The sequence below is a fragment of the Sciurus vulgaris genome (genome assembly GCF_902686455.1).
Source record: "Sciurus vulgaris genome assembly, chromosome: 16".
NCBI classification, from domain to species: domain Eukaryota; kingdom Metazoa; phylum Chordata; class Mammalia; order Rodentia; family Sciuridae; genus Sciurus; species Sciurus vulgaris.
The window spans coordinates 52,516,395-52,534,857 of record NC_136477.1 but is presented as its reverse complement, the minus strand read 5'-3'; the positions used below and the strand labels follow the sequence as shown (position 1 = coordinate 52,534,857).

General features: G+C 40.6%; 1 protein-coding gene across 2 annotated transcripts in view; it reads right to left on the bottom strand.

Annotated features, from left to right (window-relative positions):
- The window catches only part of RFT1 (RFT1 glycolipid translocator homolog), a 42,785-nt gene extending 28,510 nt beyond the window's left edge, over window positions 1–14,275 (bottom strand). For both annotated transcript variants that reach the window (XM_079115743.1, XM_079115744.1), the window contains exons 1-5: window positions 14,166–14,275; window positions 9,722–9,807; window positions 8,020–8,136; window positions 6,491–6,680; window positions 3,949–4,050 (exon numbers count right to left, since the gene is read on the bottom strand). In XM_079115743.1, coding sequence (XP_078971869.1) covers window positions 3,949–4,050; window positions 6,491–6,680; window positions 8,020–8,136; window positions 9,722–9,807; window positions 14,166–14,228 — 558 coding nt within the window. In that variant the 5' untranslated portion in view covers window positions 14,229–14,275. The remainder of the gene's footprint in view (window positions 1–3,948; window positions 4,051–6,490; window positions 6,681–8,019; window positions 8,137–9,721; window positions 9,808–14,165) is intronic.
- Between the last annotated feature and the right edge of the window lie 4,188 nt (window positions 14,276–18,463).

Below are 18,463 nucleotides of genomic sequence, written 5' to 3'. Positions count from 1 at the left end.
TTCAATGGCTGGGACTTCCAGGCCTTGCAATTAACCTAGCCACACCAAGGCTGCTCCTGTAAAAAGACACATGGCAAGGAGAAAGAGGAGTCGCAGGTTAGCAGGGTTAGGTTCCTACGCTCTCTACTCCAATGTGCCTGAGGATGGAGACCACCATCTGCCAGACTTCCTTCAGCCCCCAAGCCTTTAAAAGACAAGAAGCACTGCTGTGAGCCATACTCCCCATCACAAAGCTCCCTGTGATAAGTGGGCCCTGCTCTGCCTTTCCTCACTTTCTAGCTGACCAGAGCCTTGAGGAAATAGTGACAACCTATAGGTAATCTTTTTTTTTTTTTTTTTTGTGGTGCTAGGGATTGAACCCAGGGCCTTGTGCTTGCGAGGCGAGCACTCTATCAACTGAGCTATCTCCCCAGCCCATTTTTTTTTTCCTTTTTAAATTTTTGGTTCCAGGGATTGAACCCAGGAGTGCTTAACCACTGAGTTACATCCCCAGGCCCTTTTTTATGTTTTTTAAATTGAGACAGGGTCTCACCAAGTTGCTTAGGGCCTTGCTAAGTCCCTCAGGCTGGCTTTGAACTTGCTATCCTCCTGCCTCAGCCTCCTGAGCCACTGAGATTACAGGCTGCACCACTGTGCCTGGCATCCCCCACTTCTTTAAAAAAATTTTAGGTGTAGATGGACCAAATACCTTTATTTTATATATTTATTTTTATGTGGTGCTGAGAATCAAACCCAGTACCTCACACATGCTAAGCAAGCGCTCAACCACTGAGCCACAACCCCAGCGGGGCACCCCCGCCCCCCGCCACTTTTTTTGAGGAAAGATTCACATAATAAAAAAATTTACCATCTTAACTGTTGTAAGTGTGCAATTTAGGGGCTTTTAGAACATAAACACTATTGTATAATCATCATCACTAAATAATTCCAGAAAACTTTTATCATCCCAAAAGTAATCTCTGTAGCCATTAAGCAGTTACTGCCCATTCCCCCATTCCACAATAGCCACTAATCTGCTCTCAACCTCTACAGACTCTCCTATCCTGGACATTACCAATTAATGGAAGCATAGCACAGGTGGCCTTATTGTATCTGACTTCTTTCACTTAGTTTAATACATTTAAGGTTCATCTATGTTGTAGTATACATCAGTATTTCATTTTTACAACTAAATAATATTCCACTGTGACAATATACCATATTTTGTTTATCCATTCATTAGTTAATGGACATTTAAGCTTTTTCTACCTATTGGCTATTGTGAATGGTATTGTTATGAACATTTGTGTACAAATATTTATTAAACATGTTTTCTTTTTTAAATTTTTTATTTTCAGTTGTAGATGGACATAATACTTTTATTTTATTATTTTTCATTTTAATGTGGTGCTGAGGTTTGAACTGAGTGCCTCACACTTGCTAGGCAAGTCACAACCCCAGCTCTAAACACTTGTTTTCAATTCTCTTAGGTATATATACTTATGAGTGGAACTGCTGGATCATGTGATATTTATGTTTAACTTTTTTGTGTGTGGTACTGGGGATTGAACCTAAAGCCTCGTACATGCTAGGCAAGTGCTCTATCACTGAGCTACAACCTCATCCCTTTTCTTTTTTTAATTCTATTTTGAGATAGGGTGCTGCCAAGTTGCTGAGGCTGTCCTTGAACTGTGATCCTCCTGCCTCAGAGGCCTCCCAAGAAGTTGAGTTTATAGACATGTACCACCATGCCTAGCTCTGTTTAACTTTTTGAGGAACCAAAATATTATTATTCACAGCAACTGCAGTATTTCATATGCCCACCTGTAATGTACTAGGATTCCAATTTCTCCATATCTTCAACAGTTACTTGTTATTTTCTGTTTTTTTTTTTTTTTAATTATTAAAAAAAAAAAAATAGCCACCCTAATGGGTATGAAGTGGTACCTACTGAGTTGCCGGATTTTTTTTTTTTTGGTATTAGGAATTGAACCCACAGTCCCAAACATACTAGACAAGTACTCTATCACTGAGTTATATTGCCAGTCCTTTCAGTTTTATTTTGAAATAAGATCTCACTTAAGTTGCCCAGGCTGATCTTGAATTTGCAATCTTCTTGTCTCAGCCAGCCTCCAGAGTAGCTGGGATTACAGGCACAAGCCACCATGCCTTGTCCACTTTTTAATCAAGTGGTTTCTCTTTTTAATATTGAATTAGAAGAGTTATTCATTCTGTCAGGTGCCAAGGCACACATTTGAAATATCAGCCACTCGGAGCCTAAGATTTGAGATTAGCAACTTATCAACACTCTGTCTCAAAATAAAAAATTAAAAGGGCTAGGGACATACCTCAGTGGTAGAGTGCTTTTGGTTTAGCCCTCAGTACCACACACACACTCATGAAAGTTATTGCTGGGCACGTTGTCAAACGATTGTAGTACCAACAGCTTGGGAGGTTGAGGCAGGAAGATCACAAGTTTGAGGTTGGCCTCAGCAATTTAGCAAGGCCCTAAGCAACTTAGTGAGACAGTCTCAAAATAAAAAATAAAAGGGGCTGGAGATGTAGCTCAGTGGTAAAACATCCCTGGGTTCAATCCTTAGGACCAAAAAAAAAAAAAAGAGTTATTTATTCTGATGACATCTGATGCCATGGGACATGGAGCCAGTATAAGGAGTTTCTAGAAGGCAGGTTTGACGATGGGCACCCAGTACTCACCTGCTGCTATGAAATATCACTGGCTCTCAGACCTCTTATAGACACTGACAGTGAGTGCCCCAGAAAAGAGCTCTCAGAAGTCTTATGATAAGGAAGCAAACTCAGAATTAGTCTTGCTTATATGACCTATGATAACTTGGGTAAAAGCTGTGACAACCAGAAACTCATAATACAAGTGCTTTCCCAAGAAGACTCTACCTATAAATGGGTGTCTCCATGCTCCTCCTACCCTACTAAAGAAAGTACATAAAAACAATGATAAGTGATGTCGTTCTAGACCCAATAAATGGCAAAAAATAACCACAGATAACTTCTCCAAAATATGAGACCGCTTACAAACTGCTTTTCTAGGCAATGTTCATTCTTTCTTTCTTTATTTTTATGTGGTGCTGAGGATCAAACCCAGGGCCTTCCATGTGCAAGGCAAGCACTCCACCACTGAGCTACAACCCAGCCCAACAGTGTTCATTCTTATTTTATTAATTTTTAAATCTAACTCTTTGTTGTTCCACAAAATTACATGTAATTTTTGCCTAAGACAAATGAAAGAATGTCACATAGATCATTACTAAGAATCTTAATTTGTCTCCCATATATTAATAAAAACTATAAACTGCTTTGTACTGTATTCTGGTATATATTTGATCTTAGGTTTTGTTTTTAAAATAGCACCTGTACTCTACTTATCCTTTTATTAGAAATAGAAATATGAATTAGAACTAGAAAAAGATGAGATGAAAATGAAGTCAAAATTGCTAAAAATGAAAAATGTACCTGCTCTGACTCGATTCATTTTCTCTGAATTGAGTGAGATTTCAATCTAAATTTAAACAGGCTTTGTAGAGCTTCCTACTATTCTGCAAACAACTGATTGAACTCGAGGGAAAATAACACACATGCAATTTGATTCCCACCCCTTACTGTTTCTTTCTCCTCCATATGACTGTCAAACAATCAAAGATCTGTTTGATATGGGCCTGCCTACAGAATATCTAAAAGGAGTGTTTGGTGCTTGACAAACTGGCCAAGTGTGTGGCCATCTCCAGGTCCCTAAAAACACCAGCAGTGTCAGTGTATGGAACAGAATGGACTTGGCAGCCAGAGAAGTGATGGTAAGGTCAGACTTCTGACATTTCCATTCCTCCTCGCATGCATGAATACTACAAATGAGAAACACACAGTAGAGGAAACAAGAAGAAAAAACAAATAGAGAAACTCAGATTAGATAAAAAAGTTAATAGCCACAACTCTTACCTGGGCCAAAGAAAAAATGCACAATCCCCAGTGAGGCAACCACAGCACAAGAAAAGCTGTCAGGACACTCCTGAGGATTACTGACAGACTCTCAGCAATCACCTGCAGACACATGATAAAGGTGCACTTTATGGACTGATCAAAAGGAAAGGAATGACAAACAGAAATTCCAAGGTGGTGGTTACCCTGGTGGAGGGGGTTGGGCATGGGGTGGACCAAAGCACTGGTGATATTTTACTTTTTGGGTTGAATGTTAAGTTCAAGAATCTTCAGCATGTTATGTTTTTGTTTTTGGCACTGGGGACTGAACCCAGAGGTGCTTTATCAATGAGCCAAATTCCTAGCCCTTTTTATTTTTATTTTAAGACAAGGTCTCAATAAGTTGCTGAGGGTCTTGCAAAATTGCTGAGGATATCCTCAAACTTGTGATCCTTCTGCCTCAGCCTCCTGAGTCTCTGGGATTACAGGCATGTGCCATTATGCCCACCTTCATATTATGCTTTAACATTTATGCATATTATATCTATTCTTTTTTTTTTTTTTTTTTTTAAGGATTAAACCTGTGAACCACAGGTAGAAAGTAGAGGATGAGCTACATCCTCATCCCTTTTCTTTTTCTGTATTTTATATTGGTGAATTATAATTATACATAATGGTGGGATCTGTTGTTATATACTGTTATATACACAAGATATATTTCTCCTTTCCCTTTCTTCTTCCCTCCCTCTGGTTCCCTCATGACACCCCAAACATAAGCTTGCTTCTCCTTTTTCCTCTCTAGCTTTCAAGTAGATAAGAAAACATACAACCCTTGACTTTCTAAGTTTGGCTTATTTCACTTAAAATAATGTTCTCAAATTCATTCATTTTCCTGCAAATGACATAATTTCATTCTTCTTTATGGCTGAATAAAACTCTATTGTGTATATATCACATTTTCTTTATCCATTCATCCATCGACAGACACCTAAGCTGGTTCCATAGTTTGTTTATTGTGAACTGTGCTGCTGTAAACATGGGAATGTAGGTATTATTATAGTGTGCTGACTTTAATTCTTTAGGATACATTCTGAGGAGTGGTTTAGGTGGATCATAGCTTGTTCCATTCCTAGTCTTTTGAGGAACATCCGTACTGATTTCCATAATGATTTTACCAATTTACAATTCCAACAACAGTGTAAAAGTATTCCTTTTTCTCCACATCCTCTCTAGCATTTATTATTTGTATTCTTGATGGCTGACAGTCTAACTGGAATGAGATAAAATTTCATTGTAGTTTTGATTTTCATTTCCCTAATTGCTAAAGATGCTAAACATTTTTTCATATATTTGTTGGCCATTTCTTCTTTTGAAAAGTGCCTATTAAGTCCTTTGCCCACTTATTAATTGGGCTATTTGAGTTTTGGTGTAGTTTTGAGTTCTTTATATATTCTGGATATATATATGTATTTTATATATATAGTATTTTTAGTTGTCAATGGATCTTTTATTTTTTATTTATTTATATGTGGTGCTGAGTATCGAACCCAGGGCCTTGCACATGCCACACAAGCGCTCTACCACTGAGCCACAACTCCAGCCCTATATTCTGGATATTAATCCTGTCAGAAGGGTAGTAAGCAAAGATTTTTCTACCATTCTGTAGGTTCTCTCTTTACATTCTTTTTTATATAATTTTTTAAACATGGTGATTTTTTTTGTCGTGCTGGGGATTGAACCCAGGGCCTGGTGCATGTGAGGCAAGCACTCTACTAACTGAGCTATATCCCCACCCCTCTTTACATTCTTAACTGTTTCCTTTGCTATGCAGAGGCTTTATGATACCATCCTATTTATTCACATCCCTTTTTATTTTTATTTTGAGACACAGTCCCACTAAGCTGCCAAGGCTGACCTCAAACTTGTGATCCTCCTGATTTAGCCCCAGAAGTTGCTGGGATTATAGGCATGAGTCACCACTCCAAGCATGTATATAATTTTGTATATATTAAATTATATATTTTAAAAAATGAAAAGTCAATAGACTACAACTAAATATTTAGTAGTATACAACTAAAATAGAAAAATCTGAAAAGTCTTATAGTTTTCCTAAATTCTGATTGAACTAATCACTTCCTTATTAGCAAATTTGTTTTTCATTTATCGTATAGCAGAAATAAACTTTAGCCTAGTCCATGTGACAAGTGAATGAATTAACTGATCATATTACCTTTTTCCAAATAGGCTTTTCAATCCAAGTCTGGAAAAATCTTATCTCTTATAAAAGCTCTTTTTTTGTACTGAGAATCAAATCCAGGGATGCTTTCCTACTGAGCTACATCACAGTTTTTTTTATTTTTTGATATAAGGTCTCCTTAAGTTGTTGAGGTCTTGTTAAGTTGCTGAGGCTGCCCTTGAATTTGCAACGTCTTGCCTCAGCTTTCTGAGTTGCTGAGATTAAAGCATAAGCCACCATGTCTGGTTCCTACAACAACATTTTTTTAAAAATAAACCATGCTTTCCCTTATACTTCACATTTCCCACTGGCAGAAGGCACACTGACCTTGAGTCTGACAAAAATATGTGCTTGTGCCAAGACCCAGAAGGGCTCTCCAAGAAGTTCCACCACTGCTGAGAGACCAAACAGTACCACTCCAGTTCCATAGTGGGGGACCACATCAGGATTGGGCACTTCGAGCAACTGCAACCAGACCCAGCCCAGGAATAAGGACCAAAACACACCCAGGGGGACTCTGGAGGAGCAGGAAAAAAATATATTTTGATATGCTCACATTTAAAATAAATATAAATACATATTAAAATAATAACACTGAACAGAAAAAAATAGTCATAATAAAAATAGCTATAACAGTAAGTAGCTATTAGTAAATAACATAGGTTCTACCTACATGCCTGGCATTATGAGGCAAACCCTTCATATCACTGACACCTCACAATAATCCTCTGTCATTACTTTACTTTAGAAGATGAGGAAACTGAGGCTGACAAGCTCTGGGTAGCTGGCCAAGGTCATGAATAAGTAGTCAAGAGCAAAAGCAGGACTAAATACTGGTCTCACTCCAAAGCCTACACTCTTAGCCACTGGGTGCCACCAACTTAGTAAGCAAAATTCCCAGAAAAAAAATGCCTGTTATCTGTGTTTGAAAGGACTGACAGTATACAGCCAGTTCTTGAGTCCCAAATAACCCAAAGTCCACTGCACAGTATCCTTTCACATGTGTATCACAGAGCACTTAAATATGACTGGGAGTTGACAGTCATTTCTCTAATAAAATGAACACCTATCAACCCTGATGACAGTCATTTTTGTGAAGCAATAAGGAGTTATGCAAGGGCAGCATTAGGAAACAACCTCAACCACCAGTTCTCCCTGCGGGGATATAGCTGCACAAAAGCCATTATACTTTTTAGCTGATATACTTGGTCTTCAAGAATATTTTAAAAGGCTCAGAACTAAAATTATAGAACAAAATTGCAGAAAGATATAATAAAATCCTTAAAAGGTTTTCAAAAAATAGTAAGACTAAGTGGTTGTTAAAAAGCCGAAAACATACTACAGGGAAAAAGATTAGGGTTAAAAAGATGTCACAGGCTAAGTGGGGCCCAGAGTGGTGATAAGAAACAGCAAAAACAACCTCCAAAGTTAATAATATCAGGCCTCCTGGTTTCTGGATATCCAAAGAGAAAACAAAGCAAGAAGCAATTCCAAAACAGACACTCTCCCCTTACTGTCTCATATCCATATTCCTCCAAACCCCACTGCAAAACCCAACTGCTTCAGGCAGGTATTGCTGTTTTATTTATTTTTTTGTTTGTACTGGGGATTGAATCCAGGGGCACTTAATCACTGAGCCACATCTCCAGTCCTTTTTATTTTTTATTTGGAGACAGAGTCTCATTGAGTTGCTTGGGGTCTCGCTAAGTTGCTGAGATCAGTCGAACTTAAGATCTTTTGGCCTCAGTCTCCCCAGCCACTGGGATTATAGGTATGCACCACTGTACCTGGCTTCACTTACAACACTCACTACATTCGCCTTCCTGAAACTTGTCTCCTGGAAAAGCACAACTTACGTTAGCCACAGAAGATTGAGGGTCTGGCTCCAATCCCGCTGGGCACTTCCACTCAGACAAGCTCTGCGGAAGGCCTCTCTGGCCAGGAAGGTGATAGTGGAGTAAAGCAGTGTTAATCTGTAAAGAAAAAGCAGAAAGCAATAAGGCCTCCATTTTTTCCACAGATAGAACTTCTGGGATTTCTTCAGCAAAAGGCAGGAGAAAAGGTCTTCATCACAAACCTTTGGTGGTAAGATGAAGGGCAGTGAGCTCTTAAAGAACCCTCACCCCACTCACCACAGCAGTCCAACCCACTTGAATAACAGAGTTAGGAACCAATAAGGCACACCTGAATGTGTGTGTCTACATCACATCTGGGATAGAAACTGCTGCAGTGGCCCCAAAAGCTGCAGGTTTTGTGGCTATGGGCAGAGGTATAGCTGACCATAAGGAGGAAAGAATAAAGGAAAGAATAAGCCTTTGACCCCACACAGCAAGGGAACCTGTTGGTCACACTGACATGAGATAGTCATGAGATAGACATGGTAGTCCCTGCAAGAGAAAGTGAGGCTCTGCTATGTGAGGTGCTGGTCAAAGGAATTTCAGGATAGTAAGGCTGGCAACCATTAAGAGGCTATTGCAACCCTGCTCAGCCAGGCTAGTCAGGGTACCTTGCAGGTGGGTAGCAGCTGGGTAAGCTTTCTTGCACTTTAGCAAGGAGCAGCTAAAAGCAGAGGAACAGGCCAATGACAAGGTAGGCACTGCCAATCTGGGGGAGGCTGCATAGGGAAAAAAATATAAGCACTTAAGATTTGGCCTTCTTCTTTCCTGCCTTTAAAAAAGTATTTCTTAAAGCATAGTCTCTGCTTCATAAGCACCTGAGGAACTTATGAAAATACAGATTCCAGGGACCTTGCTAAGCCCTACCTTGTACAAAGTTTTCAGATGATTCCTTTGCCAATCAAAGTTTGAGAATTGCCCCTAGACTCTAAGAACAGAACCAAAAGCATGTGTACAGTAAGTATTAGACATGAACTGCTGTATAGAACATGCTGTCTTGTTTATCAGAACATGAAGAAACACTTTAGAAGCTGAGCTATTCTGAGCACTCACATCATTTCATATACTTTTGTGTCATTTGTGAATACAAAACATGTGTGGGTGTCCTTGAACAGAAAAGAGGAGAGTAGAAAAAACCAGCTGAGTCTAAAAGACAAAGCAAGTCAGTTTTACCAGTCTCCAAAAAGCTAATGACGAGGACTCAGGCTCTGATTCCAGTTACCATATCCCAATTATAAAATCACTGAGGAGGGAAGAAAGTTGGTGGCTTCAGTCCTGCCATTATCATGCATAGCCTCAGAACTGCAGAATTCTTGCTCCCTTTGCTATTAGCAGGACAAGAACACAGGATTACACCTGAGACAGGGTTTGTAATGAATTACTCCCACTCTTCTCCTGGGTTCTAAGAGCAGGGAAATCAGAACAGCGGGCAATGTAATGTGCATTTGGAGGCTGCTAATGGAAAACACTCCATGGGTCCATTAAATGTAGCATTGCTCTGTCATTCCCCACCCCTGCACCCTCCTCCTCAGCCCAATGCTAAAACACTCTACTTCCGATAAAAGTCTACACTTCTAAAATCCAAACCATACACAGGTACAACTTGAAAGATATTTGACCTGGGATGTGAGCTGTGGACAGTGCAGAGTGCATTCCCTCTCACCTTACATTCACTATTCCAACAATTTCCTTTGACAGGAAGCGAAGAATAAATGCATTCAAGAAAAAGGTGATCACTCGAAACAACACCTGTGGAAAAAGAAGAAAAATACATAATAAAGTATGTTAGGAATGTTTATTTTGTTGAAATGAGGACAACGTGGTTGTTTTTCCCAGTGTTATATAACACACCACAGCTATGCCACAGAGATTCTCCTCTGAACAGCTCATCCTGACTGCCTTTCTTCTGAAATGTTGTTCTTCAGAGTCTCTCACCATCCTGTGCAATAGTCAGAGAATCTAGGAAAACCAGGCACAGTGGCTCATACCTGTATTCCCAGTGACTTGGGAAGCTGAGGCAGAGGAGGATCACTAGTTTGAGGCTAGCCTCAGAAATTTTGCAAGACCCTGTCTCAAAAAATAAAAAGAACTGGGGATATAGTTTAATAGTAAAGCACCCCTGGGTTCAATCCTCAGTACTAAAAAAAAAAAAAAAAAAGAAGTACCAGCCAGAAAGGCACTTGGGAGTCTCCTTAATTTCCTCAACAGATTCAGTAAGTTTTTTCAGGTTCAAAGTCAAGCACTCCACAAAGTAAAAAAAGAATTATAGTTAGTGATTCACATTGCCCAGTCCCTTAGCCTAAGCCCTCTAACTTGTTTAGAAATAGCATACACTCAGCAACTGACAGCCTGAGAGTACAGCCAACTCACTAGATATCATGAGGTCTAATTTCTCTTTCTTCTCTGCCTGGTAATATCTAGGGATTTCAATAACGTCATTTACTCTCTTTGAAATTTGCTTTTCTCAATTAGCTATTTACTTTTTTTCTCATTTGAGTGGACGGGGATTTGAACCGCGGTCCTTGTGCATGCTACGCGAGCACTCTCCAAAAGGAGCTATTTCTTCAGCTGCTTTTCTCAATTAGAAAGCAGAAAACAGGGTATTTTTTTCTTTCTTTTCTATTTTTTCTTTTGCAATATTGGGACTGAACCCAGAGGTGCTCTACCACTGAGTTACATTATCAGCCCTTTTATATTTTTTATTCCGAGACTTGCCAAGGCCAGCCTTGAACTTGTAATCTTCCTGTGTCACCTCTCAAGTGGCTGAGATTATAGGCATGCACCACCATGCCTGGCCACTATATATTGTTATTTCTTTATTAAATACTTGCTCCTTTCCAGAAAGGAATTAAAGTATCTTTTAAATAACATCTGCAGCTAGGTACAGTTGTTACATTTCCAATCCCAACTATTCAAGAGACTGAGGCAGGAGGATCACAAGTTTGAGGCCAGACTGTACAGTTTAGTGAGACTGTGTTTCAAATAAATAAATAAATAAGGTCTAGGGATGTAACTCAGCAGTGGAGTAGTTGCCTAGCAAGCTTGAGGCCCTAGAGTCAGTTCCCAGTACCACAAAAATCAAAATTAAAAAAAAAAAAAAACTGCAATAATAATATAAAATAGGGTGGGAAGACAGAAACCAGTTACTGTCATTTGACAGGCACATATCCTAAGACTTTTAAACCTGTCAATTCAAGAAAATCATCTAAACAAAGAATTCTTCCCATGAGACATAGAGAACAAAACTGCCACTCAATGGAGTTGCCAAATGGAGATGCTGGATAGGAGGCAAGCTGTACTCACTAAGTGATGCCACTTGGCTTCCCCACCCACCCACCCAACCCCTCCCTGCTTCCCAGCAGAAAATGACAAATCACTTCTGTGTTAAGCAGTCTTAGGGTTATCTGTGAACATATGCAATTTGGAAGAATTAATCAAAGGAAACTAAAATACTATATGGTCTGAAAACCTCTAGGCAAGTAACAGCATCCCCAAAGCGTGACAGAGTGCCAAGGTTTCCAATGCCAAGATCACCATCTTAACCTTTATGGAGTCAACAGTGACCTTTGAGAGTCTGATGAAAGCTCTGTAGCCTTTTCTTAGAAACATGCAGGTACATACATACACACCAAATTCTGTACTTAATGTGAGAGATTTGGAACCACTCACAGAGCCCTTACTAGAAAAAGTACTCAGCTGATAATCTCAACTTACCATTTGGCTCGTAGAGGCATCAACTTTTAATTTTTAAAAGCCTCCATTTCCTCCTCTATCAAATGAGGCTATGTATCCCAAAGGGTTGATTGCAAGGATCAAATGAGATTATAGGGGTGAAAGCATTTTTTAAAAATGCATACAAATGAAAGGCATTAATGACTGGTTCAGAGTTAAGCTCTCAAATACTTGCATAATAAAATGTAATTGCAAAGCTACCTGAAGTGTCTGCATTGTAACTTAAAAAAGGATACAAGACCCAATTAAAACACTCAAGAAACCTAAGAAGGGCTGGGGATGTCCCTCAGTGGTAGAGGACCTGCTTAGCAAGTATGAGGACCTGAGTTCAAACCCTAGTACCTAAAAAAAAAGAAAAAAAAAAAAACTTAAAAATTATGACTATTTTTTAAAACCATATAAATACACATTAACTTCAAAGTTACTGTCCATGAAACTTAAGATTTCAGGTCATATCCATATCTCCTAATTGGTTTGGATTAGCAAATGAAACTGATGTTGCACATGCTACCCAGTATACACCCCATACAGTTGCCCTTACTAACAGAACAAGCACAGTCTCCATTTATTTTCATAACGGAATTTACAGTTTTAAAAAACACTCGTTGGGGCTGGGAATGTGGCTCAATGGTATAGCAATTGCTTAGCATGTGAGAGGCACTGGGTTCAGTCCCCAGCACTGAACAAAAATAAAAGATTTTTCACATCTGCTAATTATTTGACCTGTTAAAACAACCAAGTAAATACACAAAAGCAAGTAAGACTCAAAGTGAAGTGATTTGCCCAATGCCACACAGCAAGTAAATGGCCCAGCTTGACCCTAAAGGTAAGTCACCTAACTCCTAGTACAGGAGCATTTCCTGCTATAACTTGGTTTCCTTCTTATAAATCCAACCTGGGTAGTAAGGTATTATAAAAGGTGGAAAAAAATCAATATTGTGAATGAAGTGCTGAATTCAGTTATTTTTATTGTGAAATAGTAAAACAATTAGGTAACAGGGTTAGGTGAAGAGAAGAAGCACAGATCATGTGCAAAGCACTCTTCTACATGCTTCATGGAGATTCCCTTATTTCAATCCTACACTGACCATTTAAAATACATTACCCCAATAAAAGTAGCTAACATTTATTAAGTACTTGTAATGTGCTTGGCACTTAGCAGGTATGATTTCACCTAACCCTCCTACTGAGCCTATGAAGTTACATTATTGTTCTCACTTAAAAGGAGGAAACTGGAGCTGGAGGTATAGTTCAGTGGTACAGTGCTTGCTTAGCATGTGCAAGGTCCTGGGTTCAATCCCTAGCACTGCAAAAAGAATAAAGTTGCATATGATTCCAATGTGGCTAGTGAGGCCTAAGTAGCCCAGTCCTAAATTCATTAAAAAAAAAAAAAAAAAAAAGAAAGAGAAAAGGAAAAAAAAAAAAAGGAGCAAACTGATACTCAGAGAAGGCAGGCAGTCAGGCAGTTTTCTCAAGGGCAGGCATCTAGGAAGTGACAAGGCCCAAAACAGAGCCCAAGTCAGCCTGGTTCTTTCTCCTCACCTCCATGTGCCTAAGATAATGGGGAGGGTGGACTCAGGACTGTGTGAATTATGGTTGATTAGCTTTAGAATAATGTGGAAAAATTAATTAAATCACTTAGAATAACTAGTTCCTAGGATTGAAAAAAATCTTTAGATGCCATTTGGATGACTGGCATATATCATGTCTAGCAAGTGACAAAAATTAGAGCCAAGAAGGGGGAGTGACTTATCCAAAGTCACACAGAAGATGCAGCCAATGTTTATAAAGTGCTCGGTTCTAAGATACAGGTACTGTGTTATTCAAATGATCCCAATCAATCCTTGAAACTATCCTATGAACTAGCTATTTGTATCGCCCTCATTCTATCAATGAGGAGCTGAGGTTCCTGATGAAGTCATTTGTCTTGCGTTACACAGCAAGCACACGTTCCAATCAAGACCTGCCTGAACCCACATCCCTGTTCTTGGCTATACCATATGGTTTAAATTCAATGGGAGTCAGAAAACCGAAAGAAGGTGTTTGAGGGTCAGGGATAGGACAACGAGGAAATGAATCCCTTGTCTTAAAAATATCGAGTTCTCCAATATAAAATGCCTCACCCCCACCGTTTGATTAAATTCTCTCCTACTACTAAATGGGAAATACAATGCTCAGAAAGAAAATGGCTTGTTTGCAACTGCTCTGTCAAGTCCTAACGCGGGCTCCCACTGTCCAGACGCCACCTCACCACCACCTGTCTCCGGCTGACCCACTCCATAGCGGGATCCACCTCGGGGCTGGGTCTGCCCCTGGGCCGCCTGCCCACGAATGCTGGCTGCGCCACGGGCTGGGAGCAGCCCGACATAGAGTACCTGCAGGAGGAGACCGGAAGAAGCCAGTCGGGCCGCCTGGCCCAGAACCTCCTGGCTGCCCATAACCTCGGTGCCTCGGCTCCTTCAGCAGGAAACGCCGCCACCGCCCCCCTTTGACGCGGGAAGATAGCGTCACGGAGCGGCTCGCTTGCTGATTGGTGCCTTTGAGACGGCAGGGGCGGGGCAAGAGAAGGTGCGGCCCTTCGGCTCGGATCAGCTAGCGCGCCTGCGCCGCAGTGTCTTTTACTATTTGATCGCCGTCGTTCGCCTTCCGGTTGTTTCTCTCTTTCTCTGTCCTAAATAAGTAAAATACTGTGGCCAGTTTTAAAAGAAGCTGTTACAGAGTATCCAAAGCCCTTTCTCTGAGGATCTCAGACAACCAAGAAATACTAACTTCCTTAGCCCCTTCCGCCAAACGGGGAACAATCTGCTCGCCCGTTTGGTTAATGAGATTCTTGTCTTAGGTTTTGCCTTACACAATTGCATCCATAGTCCCCCCTAAATTAGGCCGGACAGGAATTCGCAGAGAAAAAATTAAGGACCACAAGTTAAATACAACATTCTTGTATTTAACCAAAACATGTTTGGTTCTGTTGCCAGAGATGAGAAAAAGTGAACCTTGGAGATGTGAAGTGACTTGTTCAAATCTACACAACTTGTATAGGGGCGGATTGGACCTCAAGCTCTTGCTGAACTTGTCTGCATGTTAGGAACTAGCACTTTGGATGCTGAGGTAGGAGGATGACAAGTTAGAGGCCTGCCTCAGCAACTTAGCAAGACCTGTCTCAAAAAGTCAAAGGGCCAGAATGCAGCTCAGCATAAAGTGCCCTGGGTTCAATCCCCAGTACAGCAAAAGAAAGAAGTAAATAAAGAAAGACGAGTGGAGAGCAGAAGAATGAACCAGAAGTGTTTTGTAAAATGTAAAGTTCCCAACATACAAACTCCACTGTTCTGTTGTGTTCTGTTGGTATTATTCTCCATGATGCTGGCTTGAGGAAACCCAGTCTTTTTCTAATTTGGCTTTCTGTGATTTGGCCCCAGCCTGCCTTCTCACCATCTTTCATTCCCTCACTGCCCTTTTCCAGTACACTCTAGATTCTAGCCATGTGGAGCCTTTACCAGTCTTCACACAGGCCCTCTTTCTGCGCAAAGTGTCTTCCCTGACAGAATCCTTTGCCTTTCTAGTCCCCGTACCCTGCCCTCACTTCTGACTACCCCCAGGGGCTAAATGTTTGTGTCCAGTCAGAATTCTTAGGTTGAAGTTGAATCCCCAATATGATGGTAGTAGGAGGGCATTCGGAAGGGAATTAGGTCATCAGGGTGGAGTCCTCATGATGTGATTAGTGCCCTTATAAGAAGACACTTAGACATCTCTTGGTTGACCATGGAAGGATATAGCAAGAAGATGGCCATCCACAAACCAGAAAGAGAGCACTCACTCACCAGGAATTGAATTGGTTTGGAGTCCATGATCTTAGACTTCCAGCCTCCAGAACTATGAAAAATAAATTCATGTCGTTTTAGGTCACCCAGTCTATGGTATTTTGTTACAGTTGCTCAAACACTAAAACATTGTCCCCAAACACTGTGTACCCCTGTATAGCTCTTAGTACCATCTATATGAATGTGAAGAGATGAGAATATATGTCTCTATCAAACCAGTCCATGAGCTTCAAGACAGCAAGATTCAGGCCTTTTGAATTTGCCTCCTGCAGTATTGTCAGAGAACATTCCTAAGGCTTGCTTTGTCTTCCAGAGCATTCCCCTTCCCTTCCCTCCAAGAGCCTGTTACCTTATCTGGTTTCATTATTTCAGAGCACTTATACCTATGTGAAATTCTATAATTTCTTCAAGATTTTTTTTAGTCTCCCTTCCACTAGAATTTAAACTCCTTAAGGACCAGACTTGTCTGCTATAGTCCTTGCAACCATCCTTAATGGATACATTTATTCATATTCTCTCCCTCTCTCTCTCTTCATCTCTCCCTCCCTCTCCCTCCCCCCCCTCCCTCCCTCTCTCTTCTATCTTTCTCTCCAGTAATAGGAATCAAACCCAGGGTCTCATGCATGTTCAGCAAGTGCTCTACCACTGCGCTATAACCCTAGACCTAATGTTCCTATTTAAATCAGTGCCAGTTAATGAGTGGTAGAATGAGGCTTCAAGGTCAGGTCCATCTAAGGATCTAAAGTTCACATTCTGTGCCTCCACACTAAGGCAGAGCTCATTTCACCCAGCAAGATGAGGATATATAAGCGTTGAGTCACACAGTGTCCAGTAGGAGTAGCAATAGTGATATGTCAGGAGGAGAAGGAGTGTACCTGGAGAGCAGAGAAAGCCTCTCTGATAAGAGGCTTAGATGCTCAAGACCTTGACCTGGGCAGCCTGACCACTTCTGGACCACAGCCTGGCATGTGAAGTGGGCTCCTATTCCCTTTATCCTCAGCCAACCAGCCTCCTCCTCCACAACTCATCCCTGGAATAGAACCAGCCAAGAATTCTTCATGTGTGCATATTCTAAAACCTGGGCATCCACGAAGGATGGTTTGGGGATCATTTTTCTGGGGGCAAAGAAGCCAGAAGGGAAATGGTCCAAGCTAAATCCAAAGACTACGTCTGTCAGGAGTCTAGGGTACAGATGCTGAGGACTCCTGGACAAAACATCAGGGACCTTGTTCTTGTATTTTGGAAATTAAGATTTGGCAAGGAAGGAAGGGCTGAATAGGCACTTTGGGCTCAGAGCCATGCTGGGTTCTGGGGTGAGTGGAGAAGGGACTGTGAGGAAAGTTCACAAGCACTAACCACTGACTCAACCTCAGGCTTTGTTTGAGCACTGTGCACCCATATATGCACTCCTTCATCCTTTCAACAACCTGCGAGATAGGTGCTACCGGTGAGGGAACTGAGGCACAGGGACGTTATGTAACCCACCCCAGACCATTCAGCTAAGAGACGATCAAGGATGCAGGTCCTGTCTGATTCCAAGTCTTTGAACAGTAATATTCTTGCCCTCAAAAAGCTTCTGGTCCTAAAGGAGATCTAAGAGCCCCCATATCGACATATGTGGCACTGAGAGAATGGAGTGTAGGAAGGCTGCAGTGACTAAGCTGTGATGGGTTTGGGGGCATCAACTCCTCCTCACTGAGATTCTCCAGCGATCTGGACTGTTTTGGCACAAACAGGGTGCAGCCCACACCTGGTCTTACGTGCAGAGGATACAGCTCAGAGTGGCGAACTGTGGCCCACTAGTTGTTGCTTGTTTTATACAGCCCTGTAAGCTAAAACTAGTTTTTACATTTGTGAATGGTTGGAAAAAATTCAAAAGAATATGTTTATGACAAAAGAACATGCATGGAACTACCTTATGACCCAGCTATACCACATATCCTGAAGAATTAAAGTTATCTTACTACAGTGATACATGCAAATTACAATACCAATAACCAAACTATGGATCCAGCCTAGGTATTCATCAAAGGAGGAACAAATGAAGAAAATGTGGTATACATACACAATGCATTTTTATTCACCCATAAAGAAAAATGAAAATATGGCATTTGCAGGAAAAAGAGAGGAAACTAGAGACTATCATGTTAAGTGAAATAAGTCAAACTCAGAAGGTCAAGGGTTGTATGTTTTCTCATATGAAGAAGCTAGAGAGGAAAAGGAAAGAAATGTTGAGGGTGGATCTCCTAAATATTAAAGGGAGATCAGGGCTGGGGATATAGCTCAGTTGGTAGAGTTCTTGCCTTGCAAGCACAAGGCCCTAGGTTCAATCCCCAGTACCACAAGGAAAAAAAAAGATTAAAGGGAGATCAATAAAAGAAAGAAACCAAGGGGTAGGAGGTGAAGTGAAGGGAGAAGTGCTGAGGATGATATTGGACAAATTATATTATCATATTGTGTACATGTACAAATATGTAACAATTCCCATTAATATGTACAACTATAATGCACCAATAAAAATGTGGAAAAAAAAGATACTATTCCCTCCTCTAAAAAAGACTGCTTTATGACCAATGAAAAGTATATGAAATTCAAAGTTCAATGTCTGCAAAGAAAATGTTTATTGGAACACAGCCACACCTATCCTCTTGTTCACATGTTATTGACAGCCATTTTCTTGCTAGAAAAGCTGAATAGATTGACCCACAAAGCTGAAAATCTTTACTAGCTGACGCTTTACAGGAAAAGTTTGCCAATCCTTGGTGATCGCCCCTGAACCCGAGCACATGGCATTTGGGAACATTTCAATATTGAATAATTGAATGAATTCACGAGTGTATTGACATTCATTTACT